Source organism: Hypomesus nipponensis, chromosome 18 (genome assembly GCF_054491055.1).
Source record: "Hypomesus nipponensis isolate SF chromosome 18, ASM5449105v1, whole genome shotgun sequence".
NCBI classification, from domain to species: Eukaryota; Metazoa; Chordata; class Actinopteri; order Osmeriformes; family Osmeridae; genus Hypomesus; species Hypomesus nipponensis.
In genome coordinates this window covers 18,745,836-18,758,664 of record NC_140378.1, presented here as the reverse complement: position 1 = coordinate 18,758,664, position 12,829 = coordinate 18,745,836, and the positions used below count along the sequence as shown (strand labels likewise).

Sequence of the window (12,829 nt, the reverse complement as noted above, 5' to 3'; positions counted from 1 at the left end):
TGAGCGAGAAGGCTATGTGGTTGAAAATGTGTATGTTGTGTGTTTCTAGGACCTCGCATTTATACAACCCCCGTGATCCCCTCCCTGCCACTACCCTACCCATGTTCATGCACAACCACATCAATCATGGACAAAACAGCCGCGCGCCAGCCACTGGCCAATCGTAGGGGCCGTAGAAGGAGGGCCTCGGGAGCATAGTGGTCAATTATGTGTACCCAGTAGGACCCTGCTGAATGGAATGCGCTCTATACAGAACTCTCAGAAACGCCTTTCTTCCAATTCAGAAGAATTAAAAGCCGCTCCTCATTGTAATGTTCTTAAGGCTTTCAGTGTATGCTGTCTCGTTATTTCAACAGTAGGGCATTAGACAGAAGAAAATAAAGGCTCTTTATGTTTTCACGTTAAGTGTCATAAAAATGAAACTTACATTTGGGTACAGTAGCCTACAAACAGAATTTTTTTTAAATACTGAGTTAGCAAATCATTAAAACATTCCCATAATATTTTCAGGTTTGCATTGCATTATCAAAAGTAAGACCAGGTCAGTAACTTTGAGGTAAAGAACATAGCACAATGTTTTATTTAATCAAAAGTATGCAAAAATATATGCACAGCAAAAATCTAGAAATCTAGAAAAAAGTAAAACGTGATCAAATGCATATGTAAATAAATGCAATTATATGTATACAAATAATGAAATGTCATCCTTAAGATTATTAATCACAAACTTGACACATCCTGTCCTCAAAAGGTATTTATGAGGCGTTGTCCAACACATTATTTAGTCTATAACGCCCTCTAGTGGTGTTTTGACAGACTACAGAACTGACAATCTCTTCTTATTTATTTGTGTAACCTACTGCAGATATATTTGTGAATAAGAATGTCTAGTTTTCGACCAATAATTCCTATTTTTCTTGTTGGCTATTTATTTTTTCTCTTATTTTATTCTCTCGCATCAGTTTTTCATTGTATTTTCAGTTGTATTAGGTCATTTTAGTTCTTGAGTATTGACATCTCTAAAGCCCTCTGACTATACAAAAGACGATACAAACTTCGTTTGGTTTGAATATGCTTTTGCATTCCAATGCATTGGCACACACGATCCAGGTGGATGCAGCATTGAGTAATATTCACAATTATCCCTATACCAATGGTCTCAATCAGCTCCAAAACACAAACACCAATATAAATGTATTGTTTTCTTAACAAAAGGATCCAATGGCATATTCAATGATGGTGAATTGGATTTTGTTAATTACTGTATAAACCAAATCACCGATCATCATAATGTTGTTATCGGTCTTGTTGTTAGTGCCAGATAGTATTGTTCCCCATGTTGAGTAAATGTAGGCCAGATCATGTTTAAAGTGACGAAATAGTCGATCAGCAACATAAAGCATACATTCATTCCACTTAACACAAAATGAAAAAATATTTGTGTAATACAAGAGTCATTTAAAGACAATTCTGTATGCAATACTTAAACAGCAAACGTAAGACATGTACTATGATAGATGGTAAAGTCGTCTGATGTTGATAATAATCGGGATGTTATTAGTGATAGGCATCACTACGTTAACTCTTTTATTATAAAATATAACGCCTATTTTTGGATCAATATATCAATAGACCGCCTTCTTGCAATTACTGATATTTATTAACAGCAATTTGCACTATATCTATGACATGCTTTCGATTATAATAATAATCTTATCTGTAAAAATGATCATCATGCAATTTGCAGTAATAACAATGTGAAGCTGTAAAAGTTAATTAAGGACAGGAACTAGTTTAAATGTGATTTCATTTGTCCTGATTGTGTGGTGCATGAATTCATCTTCAACGTGCTCCGGCTGGCATTGGAAGTAGTTCCGGTGGTTTGGCTCGAGAGGAGAGAGCGGAGTAGGGAGACCCGAGATCCTGTTGTTGAACGAGCAAATCAGAATAGCGGGTCAAGTCTCACAACCCAACGGACTCAACTGACCACAGCATTGATCTACCTGACGGTAGAACGAGTCATGCAACGAAAGTGACAGCTCTAGATTCAAGTTTAAAAGCCTCTTCCAAGAAGGAATTTTTCAAGTGCAGTTGTGGAACCGCTGAACCTCCGTACATTTTGAACCGGTTTGCAGCCATCCACGGGGTAAGTAGTCTCAGCAAAAGAATTTGGGAATGTCAGTAAGCAAGCCTCGGAGAAAAAAAATCATACTGACAGGCAAATACATGTTCATGAGTTCTGGGATTGTGTTGCAAACAGGTCTTGACAGGTTTCCTGTTAGTCATTGCCGTCTGTGCCCAGACGGCTTATGAACATAATGGTTGAACTTCTATAAGTTGGCATCAGACTATGGATGTTATTTTTTTTGTAAATCGGTAACCCAATGTAGTACATGCATAGTAGCCTACTGTATACAAAATTAGAAATGCGGCTATTGGTCTGTTCGTGTTCTCTAACGAATAACGCGCATTTGTCGGTACATCGAATATAATGGACCAGATTAAGACAGCATGGGCGGGATACAGCCTAACTTTTGAAGTGTGGTCACTGAAGCTCATTGCTGTCATTAGCGACCCAACACATTCCTTCATTTGTCTGTGCCCCAATCAAATCTCAACAGTAAGTTGTCAAAAGTAGCATTTTAATTTCTTCGACGACATTGATTTAGAGCGATTTAGGGTAACTAGATAGTCTGTTACAAAGTTTTCAAGAATAAACCCATCTCCAACTGGAGGTGGTCTTTTATGGTTGGTGACATCCGCTGGGTCAGTGTAAAAAAAACAAACAAAAGATGACATTAACTGACAACGTTTAATTACTATACCCGGTTTGGATAACCAAGTATGGTACAGAGTCCACAATGAAGTGTTGAAGTTTCTCGTTATTAGGCAAAAACCTATCGCAAGTGTATGCCCATGCCAGCATATTCTCATCTAAAACTGCAAGGGTAAGCTTGAGCTCGTAAAAGACTGGGGCTGGTAGAATGAATGCAAACTCCTCCACCCATGAATTGGACAAGAGTCAAGACTGTCCCAGGGTAAGGTTCATCACCTGTTTCCTTTCCTGTCAGAGTTTTTCCCTAACATCCTACATCAATTTGAGGTTTTGTTTACAACTCAATTGACAGCATTTTGGGAATAAACAGGGACTTGGTGAACAAACCCCCTCATTAGTAGGGATTATATTCTGTCACAAAGCTTCTTCTGGTCAAAATGACCCCATCACTGGTCTGCCTATGCAAAGATCTCAAGATATTGAACAGCTGTATTGACGACACCCAGTACTTGTAACAGCACCTCAAAGGCTGTCAGGCAACTTCCAAATACCAATATTCCTTTCTGAAGAGAGTCCTAGTTCCCAATTTGATACGAATATCTTCTTCCCATCAAGATGAGATCAGCCTGAGCAGCCTTTTCTCATCATTATTTGTGCTGAGATTTACGTGCGCTCTTAAATGGTGTTGATTGAGGGTAATTTGGCTTTTTAATTGCAGAACAGCTGCCACACTCTCTACTGATTGCCATTGTAGACATTCTCAATAGATCACTCATAGACCCCTTAATGCCTCATTAAAATATGTTATGCAGAATCACATTAAAATGTGCAGAGAAGGAACCCTCATAATGTTTTCTGATTTGTATTTTAATATCAGAAAGGTCGTTGTAATTACTGTCAATGTCAGCAAATGCACCACTGCTATAAAATTAGTGATTGAGCATGAGGGAACTTCAAGTGAGTGGAATTAGAACTGATTCCTGGTCTTTGCAGATATACAGTATGAATTCAAATGTTTTTTTTTGTACATAAGCACTATGTAGTCACAATATGAATCAATCATGTTTGCGTGGTCTTTGTTACGTCTTATATTGGAACTAATGGTTTGCTCCTTTGACAAAACAAGATGTCACTCACTGCCTTCAGTCCAATAAGAGCTTCTATTTCAGTCAGCTGTACACCAGACAGAAACGGTCACTTGTATTCTCCAGGGAATTACAGTTATCTCTCACCTAGCATGTTCATGAATATTACAGACCTAGCATGATACCAATTTCATCGTTTATAATTTCAGCTCTTTTTCTGCCTGAAAGCATGACTAAACAAGACCCTTGTTAAAGTGATTATTTAAATGACCCACCATTAGATGGGGTAACCAGACCCCTGCAGGTGGATGGACAGCAGACCGAGTGTGAGTGCTTTTAACTTCTTTATTCAGCTTGGCCTACTCCCAACATGGCTCTAACCAACAGCGGAAGTTCTTGGAGTTGAATTCTTTAAAAAAATAAAATATATATTCTTGATTCAGTTTGAATATCATTTATGGGGTTTTGATGTTATAACAAAATGTGATTCAACCAATTTTTGCACAAACTACTACTACTACAGTAGAGTAGTTTCAGATTTATAATTGTGGCAAGCTTGCTCATTAATCCAAATCATTCATTCAATCAATCTGACAGTTGGAGTGCAAGCTGCAGTGCAAATTCCGCAAGTGATAGAGAATTTGTGAGAGATGAGGGATCTAGGATAAACATTTCTGTAGAACGATTCAGACATATTATGCTGCTGCCATTCATAGTTTAAGCTCTCTTGTGTGATTTTCATGTAAAGCCTTAGTCTTAATGACTTAGTGCTTTATTACACTCAAGTATTTATGTTATAATGAGTAGCAATTGTTAGACAATTTGTATGTAAAACAATGTAATTATAAACAACCACCAAAAAGCTGGAATAAGTGAATAAAAAAATGTAAATTACTTCCTATTATAAAGTGCAACACAACCTAAGCCGTTCCTTCAAGCCTTATGTCTCTAGGTTTTGGGGGCTTGTTACATTATTAATGCTTTTCACAAGCCAAACTTTTTCAGTTGGCGCAGTTGGGCGCTTTAATCTATTTTTGCTGTAAATTAATGAATTTTTAAAGAGGAATACTCCTTGCAGAATACAGCTGGATCTGGGAATGCGGTTTCAGTCTTGGTGACGCAGAGCTATAGCTTCTGTACTGTGCTAAGTTCACAAACAGCATCCTTCCCTCCCCAGAGACACTTCGCAGGGGGAGTGTCGGAATGCTGCACTACCATATTTTATTTATGACAAAATACGCCTTTTTAACTTTGCCGTTCGCGAGATCTCAGTTTTGAGGATTGCTGTTCCTGGTTGTTAGTTGTAGCCTACACGTCTGTGAGTGGTTGGCCTGGGCCTCTTTGTCTTGTTTCAAGGTGTCACGTTCAGAGTCGACCACGCACGGTGTTTCCCTCAGGTTGTCTTGGGATAGGCTAAAAGCTTTCCATTATGACCTCAGTCAGTTCCTATTGCGGTTCTGAGAACGGGTGCAGCTTCATCTCAGCTCAGTCGTTCCCCAGTGGGTCTGTTGGGTCCTAGCTGCTGTTGGGCATGGAAGGGCCTCGCACCGTGTATACCCTGCTGCCCTGAGAGCGCAGCAGTGCGTTCACATCAATGCGCGATCCAGGTGAAAATGTGGGTCACGACGTGGTTGCGTGCGTCTTGGATCCAGCCCTCAGAGAGTAAACAGGATAACATCAAAGACACACTATGGTAATGTCTATTTAAGAGGGCTTGACTCAACTTCATTGAGAGATGAGCAGAAGAAGCAGCCGCCCAAATATGAGCAGCTGCATTTGCTTCAATATGGTAGAAACTAGGCTTTTTGCAGCCATAAGTTGTGTCGCATTGAAGTGGAAAGTAATTACAACTCTTGCTTTGGCTTTTTGGACCCTTTTCTCTCTTTTTAATGCCCGGTTCTCCTAGACATGACAGCTTTCGGTATGCCGCCAGGCTTCTTTTGACACATTAGCCTTCCCACATGACACAGGCCCTACCCAGAATCCTCCTCAGCCCCCAAGCTCGACACCCTCTGGGAGGCGTGTATTTTGTCATTATTTTGTCTTCCTCTGAAAATATTTTGATACCATCCTTTCTTGCTCTCTTCCACACACACACTCTTTCTTGCCCTCTCTCGCTCGCTCTCTCTCTCTCTCGCTCTTTCTTTCGCTCTCCCTCTTGCTCCCTTTCCACTCCATTCAGAGTTCTCTATTAAAATGCAGAACTGCAAAGCCCCTCTCAGTCTAAAAGCCTGCGAGCAGCGGGGGGCTGTGAGCTGTTAGTGATGCATTCAGCTGAGTGAGTGCATCACAGCTACAAAGTCTAATGGGTGAATACATTCAATCACACACAGGCCTCACAGAAACTCTTTTAAAGGGACAATATGCCCAGATATGAAAGCCTCATGCCCTGTGTAGAGAGTGCTGTGCCTGTAGACTGACGAGGCTTTGAATAATGCGTTCATACTGTATGTTTTCAGCCGGTTCAAGTCCAAGTCGCCACTCTCTGTGTTAGGCTAATGCGTATAATCTTTTCCTTGAAGTGTGAACTAATCAGTGCTCGTATAGAACTTCTGAAAGTTTTATCGCTGTTTAAGTCCGGCGGCGCTTGACCCACAGTGACAGTGGCAAGAGGTGAAACAGGATTCTAGAGATCCTCAAACCTCGCATCAAAGATATTCTGTTTTCTGAGCAAATGCGTTTAATTATGACGAGAGCGGGCCTTTATTCACTAAACAAATTGTATTTGTGTAGCCCTTTTTACAAGCAATGTCACTACAAATATTTAGTCTATCTGTCCAGGAAATACTGACCTAAGGATCCCCACTTTCCTCCCATCCCGCCTCAGGACCGGGGCCTACTGCTCTCCTCTCAGTGAATCAGAATCAGAACAGGAGTTAATGACTCTGCAGTGTGACTTACATTCACATTTAGTCATTGAGCAGACACTCTTATCCAGAGCGACTTACAGTAGCGAGGCAAGTAGGGTGAAGTGCCTTGCCCAAGGACACAACGGCATTCGGCACGGCTGGGAATCGAACCGGCAACCTTCTGATTAAGAGCCCGATTCCCTAACCGCTCAGCCATCTGACTTGCGATTGTAGCTAGTTGGAAAACACCCTAACAATGCATTCAAATGGTGTCTCGTAGTCCTTCTCGTAGGAGACAGATTCACCGAGCAGTAGTGTGGCGTACTGGGCTCAACGTCATGTGACGAGGAACCAGGAAGGGGTAGTCAGAAGGACGCATGGTCAAGGTGGCACCTGTAATACTCATGACTGGAAGAAACTTTAATAAATAAGTTATAAGTTGTTTTATCTTTGTCATCGAGAGTTTCCTGAGCAACAAGAAACACCACAAGTAGCATTTTAACAACAAAAATATTTGGAATCTTAAAAAAACTAAACATCAATCTATCTGAAGCTCTCAGTTTTCTCTTGGGCTGTATCTTGAAGGCTCACAGCACATAAGCTCTGTGTTTCTTTCATCAATTCATTTGGAAGCTTTTTTGAATTACTGTAGTTGATTAGCATTTGTTAATGAATGCATTGGTGGTCCTTGCGTGAAGTCATCTCTTTGAGTCCCTGTCCATAGGCAGAGATCCCGGGGGGGACACAACCCCCCCCCCCCCATCCTGGGAAAAATAGGATTTCTCCCCCCCAGTAAATCACTATAAACATTTAAATAATATTAACAATATACATTTAACTTATTACAATGTAGGCGATGTGTTATAGCAGTAATTTTGGTGTCCCCCTCAGGAATTGATCTTGAGAAAATGCCATATAATTGTCCCCCCCAAAATTTATAGCAGAGTTTCGCCACTGTCCTCGACTCCTTGTGTCTCACCTAGTCACGTTTCCAATCGGACCTTTGGTTGTCACACTGACACAGACTGTGGTTGTGGCCAAGCTTTGTTTTTTGTTTCATATCTGTGGTTAACAAATGTCTGCGTTTAGGCATTAACACACATCCACAAGTCAGAGGCTTCAAAATGGTGGAAGGCCACAACACAAAGCTTCTCATTAACTGTAATATTTAAGTCCTCCAGAAGACACAGGCTTGGGTTTTTCTTCTGCGGACGCGAACATGGCAAAGAAGAGCAGCAACTATACAAACACTTAACAGCAACAATAGGCGCAGAGCTCGCAGGTATGCTGGGATTGTAGCAGTCACTGAGGGACCAGTTGACTGGGTAAGCTCCGTCTGCCGGTACCACGTCCTTCCCCAGAAGCAGAGTCGTGCCCTGTCTTACTGCTTGCTTCTATTAGTCATGCCAGCCCTGCATTAGGCTAACGCCGGCGCTACTGCTACCTACCGCAACTGTGCGGCCCACGCTGCAGAGCTCCCGAGAACAACAACAATAACAACCATAGAAGAAGCAGGACTGCAGGTCGGGGCTTGTGGCAGGCTGATTTGCAGCTCAAGCCTCCCCTTAATGAGGGGAAAATAAGAACTTGTTGTGTGTTGTTTTTTTTTCTTCTTCTTTTTCTTCTCTCCCTCCCCCTCTCCCTCCACCACCTTCCCCTCAGCTAAAAGGTGGACTAATTAAGATGGCTGCCTGGGATGGGGGGGGGGGGGGGGGGGGGCTGGCTCCGGCTTCTCCCAGAGTGCCAGGGCCTTGAGGAAGAGAAGGGGGTGGCGGCACGAAAGCTATACCAGGCATTTTGCCCCCTCCTTCCTCTCCTCTCCGCCCCCCCGTCCTTCTCCAGCTTGTTTGGCTTTATGAGTGTGTGCTAAACATTTGTTTTTTCAACTTGTAATTAAGCCGGTTTGCTGGTTTGCAGAAGTATTTCCCAGTTTTATTTTTTGCATTTTCTTTCTCTCAAGGGAGATTGGTAGAGAGCAGACAGAGTTTGTATTCCTGGTGGACAGTCTCATTGAAGTTGCGCTAGACGCTACGGTGCATGTGAATGTGTGGGATGGTGAATTCTTCTCAGTTAAAGGATGCTTGAAGGTTATCTTGTGGGATTGTAGATGCAGGTAATACTTTTGTGGTGTTTGTAGACTCATTGTCGGTTGAAAAAATAAGGATGTCTGGTCCAGATTATATGCCTTTGACTCTGACAAAGCGAAGCCTTTGAATTAAATTTCCCTCAGGATCAATAAAGTGAATTGAATTAAGTGCCGTAAATATTCCATATGTTCGTATACGATGTATACATTGCTTGGGTTTCCTCATAAAACCACAGTTGCGTCAGTGTACATGTACAAGGGTTCAACACCTCTCCAGATTGGAACGACAGCCGAGAATCCCTATCTCCTGACTCATGTCACCATGCCCCCCCGTCCCAAGGCATCCCAAACAGCATGCCACATTTGTGACTTGACAGCATATTTCAGGTCTCGTTGCAGGTATTCGCCCGAAGCCCTACCAAAACCCTCTCAGCTCACACAAGTTTGGAGCGGGACCCCTCTAAAAATAGCCTGCAAATTAGGAGGGGGCTGCAAGGCTGCCTCTCAAGCGCTGTCATTGTATGTGTCCGAGGCTGTGTGTTCAGATCATGGCCTGAAAGGCAGGGCTTGGACTTGACAGCAGAGCGAGGCACATTGTTCAAAGGGGGAGGTGGGAGGTGGGGGTGGGGGTGGTGGTGGGGGAGTTGGTACTGGGGGGCTTTTTGGGTTCCTCTGGAGAGTTGGAATTCCTCCAGAGCAGTTCCCCCCATTTGGCAGGCACTTGTGAAAACAATTCCCCAGCTTTTAGTCACTCTGCAGGCCCAGTTGCCTTTTCGCCTCCGGAGCAGGAAGAAATGACAGAGCGTCAAGACACGGTTAGAAAAATTGTGTTTTTGTTGCTTGGCGTGTATGGTGGGATATCTACACAGAACCATATCTACAGGCTTTAGATATCTGAATGTGAGTTCACTCTGTACAGGCCGTAGATATGCTGCCGTTTACTGTGCTTCTCCTGGTTGAGTGTGGTGTGGCTTTGACTGGTGGTGTCTTTGTGATGTTGACAGTTCTGGGTGTTGTTGCAGGCTAGGCCCAAGCAGCAGCTACATGAGGACAACGTGAACATGGGCCAGAGAACGCCTCCTTCAGACGCCGCAGGTTCCACGCATGCTCAGAGCCGTGGAGGGATGGAACGACATGGAGACAGTAAGAACCGCGCGTGCCCGAGTCTATATCCGTATCCACCATTCACCAAAATGTTATTCGGTTATAAAAAATTATGGATTTGACTCAAGCCGAGTGGCTCAGAAATAGCAAATGGATCACCTCTGTTCCAGCGAAGGCAACAGTGTGTGGGCTGTCATAAAATTAGAAAGTTAATACTTGGCTACTGCTGAACCCAATTACCCAATCCGTTCCACAATCCCCAGTTTCAGATATAGCTCTAACAGTCCTGAAACAAACCTTCTGTTTTCCTCTCCCTCAGACTTCAGCATTGGTCGCCGTGCAAACGCCATCCAGTGAACTACCTGAGAGTCTCCTGCCCCCCCGCCCCTGAACCCCCCCCACCCCCCACCCCCTCCCCCATCGCCGACCTCTGACCCTCCAACCTCTCCCACCATGACCTCTGAACTGGAGAGCAGCCTAACCTCCATGGACTGGCTCCCCCAGCTCAGCATGCTGGCAGCCATCCAGAAGTCAGACGGCGGGCATCATCGCGGCGGGAACCACGGCCACCACCACCACCACCACCACCACCTCCCCCACGGCCACGGCCCTGGGCCGGGGAAGAAGGCCGGGCAGCTGGACCCGGGCACCACCCTGGACCAGGAGGAGGCGTCCCAGCACCGGGACGGCAAGCCGCCCTACAGCTACGCCAGCCTCATCACCTTCGCCATCAACGGCTCCCCACGCAAGAGGATGACCCTGAGCGAGATCTACCAGTGGATCTGCGACAACTTCCCCTACTACAGAGAAGCTGGCAGCGGCTGGAAGGTAGGACCCCGGAGAGTGTGTGTGTGTGTGTGTGTGTGTGTGAAAGGGAGACGCTTTAAAGGATCATTATCACCTTTTGGTACCTTACTTAAAAAAAATATATATTCCTCTTATAATTTGCCATAGAAATCCCTTTAAATATAACCTTTTCCTCAAGTAACGGTCGAAGCCACGGTCCAGCCACAAGTTCCGGGCTTTGCAGCAAGCCGAAGGGTTAGAGGTCACAGCTGTGAGTGACGGAATTAGCTTCCATTCAAGTGCCGTTATTAAAGTCTGCACTGAATGTCAATTCTGCTATGTAAATCCAAGGCAATATGAGGAGGAGAGGTGACGGTTTTGTGGGAGACAGATTAGTAGGCCCGCTGCCTGAGTCTGGGGAATCCTTCTCCTTATTAACCGAGAGATGGATAGATGCAGCCCTTTCTCTCCCGCATTCAGGACTCTGCCAACGTTCCTCAAGTACCCTCATCTAATCTCTCCGAGATTTCCTCAGCGAGTCTTTCTCCCCCCTCCACTCTCCTTTTGACAAACCTGTGTTTATTTTCAGGTTTTAATCTCCCACACACTGTTCCTGAGCTAAATTGCGTGCCAGCCAGACGTTGACAAACAGTCAGCTTGTGTAGCTATAGGGCTCTGTATAGAACTGTGGGAACCCGGTCAACTCACAATCCATAGATCCAAGAGCACACCTTTCCGTCATTACGAGCAATCACCCTCCAGAAAGAAAGTAGCCAAGTGCGTTCTCGCCGACGCCGCACTCAGATTTCACTCCCTCCGAAAGTCTCTGGACCCTCTCACGCCATCGCCCCACTCAGCGCCATCACTCCTGAATCCCATTTCGAAACGCTCGTAAACACGGAGGCCGTCCTGTGCGCGCAAACGCCAGCCCGTCCCTGTGGGGTGAGGATGGGGGACCTGCTAACGTTTATCCCCGGATGCTGTCTGGCCCTGTGGCGGGGAGGCTGGGGTTGCACACCAGCGATCAGCATCAAAGGGCAACGCAGGCGTGCTCATTACAACCCAGGTGATGAGGATCAGCTGCGCACAGCAGGGGGCCGGCAGCGCGTCTGTCTGGCTGCCTCGGAGATGAGAACACACCGGGAACACACAGGAGCAGACACTTGTACACACGCGTGTGTGTGTGCGTGCGTGCGTGTGCATGGGAAACGTGTACGCACAGAAATACAGACGTGAATATAAGCACTAATCCGTACAGACACACAGATATACACGCACACAAAGGCACACACCTGCACGCACACACACGCACACACACACACATCAAGTAGACGACACATGCTCTAGTTCTCTCCACACTTAGGTAGGCCTCTGTATGTGTGTACAGGTGTGTGTATGTGTGTACAGGTGTGTGTGTGTGTACAGGTATGTGTGTGTGTGTGTACAGGTATGTGTGTGTGTGTGCCATCTGTAGTCGGCCTTTGTGCGTGTCTCCATACGTGTGCCGTGTACAGATGACGCCAGTGCAGCTCGGCAGGAGAGAGGAGGAGGAGACGGGGGGGGGGGCGGGGGGTAGCGGAGCGAGAGTTTGCTACCCAACACACGCACTCCGTCTGCTCACTATGATAATGTGGATGTGCTGGAGAGGCAGAGTTGAAACCAGGACAACACACTCTCTCTCTCTCCCACACACACACACACACACACACACTCTCCCACACACACACGCACACACACACACTCTCCTACACACACACACAGTTGATGCTTTGAACACACTGGCACATTAGCCACAGGATACATCCAGTTATTATAATCAGATAACTCGTCAAGGTCGCAAGATGTCTGCATCCTCTCAGAGAGAGTGGAAAGTGTGGAGGGTTCTTAACTTGTTGAGCCAAGGTGACTGGGGTGTTATGCCACGGTTGCTCTAGAATGTTCCATATCCTGTGAAAGTTGCCGCTAAAGTCTGTTAATAGATTGTTGTTCCATAAAACTGGGCTGATGAGGGTCGGTGTCCAAGTGAACTGTTGTTGTTGTGGGCCTATTGTCTTGGTAAAACTCTCATGGATCGCGTGATGTCATTTCCTTGTGGTTCTTTTTTTTAAATGTTGCTCCTTGATGTTATGCATGTTGTGCTTTA

The 12,829-nt window shown here is 44.9% G+C and overlaps 1 protein-coding gene and 1 long non-coding RNA gene across 4 annotated transcripts in view; both read left to right on the top strand.

Annotated features, from left to right (window-relative positions):
- The first annotated feature begins 1,892 nt into the window (after positions 1-1,892).
- Positions 1,893-10,300, top strand: LOC146252575 (uncharacterized). Its single transcript, XR_014732084.1, has 3 exons — positions 1,893-2,146; positions 9,819-9,939; positions 10,220-10,300. It is a non-coding gene; the product is annotated as an uncharacterized LOC146252575 (long non-coding RNA).
- Positions 10,301-10,334: 34 nt separating this feature from the next.
- The window catches only part of LOC146252574 (forkhead box protein J3-like), a 34,336-nt gene continuing 31,841 nt past the window's right edge, over positions 10,335-12,829 (top strand). For all 3 annotated transcript variants that reach the window (XR_014732083.1, XM_084680443.1, XM_084680444.1), the window contains exon 1: positions 10,335-10,728. Coding sequence is in view for 2 of the 3 variants with exons in the window: in XM_084680443.1 (XP_084536569.1) it covers positions 10,354-10,728 (375 nt within the window). In the remaining variant the exon portion in view is untranslated. The remainder of the gene's footprint in view (positions 10,729-12,829) is intronic.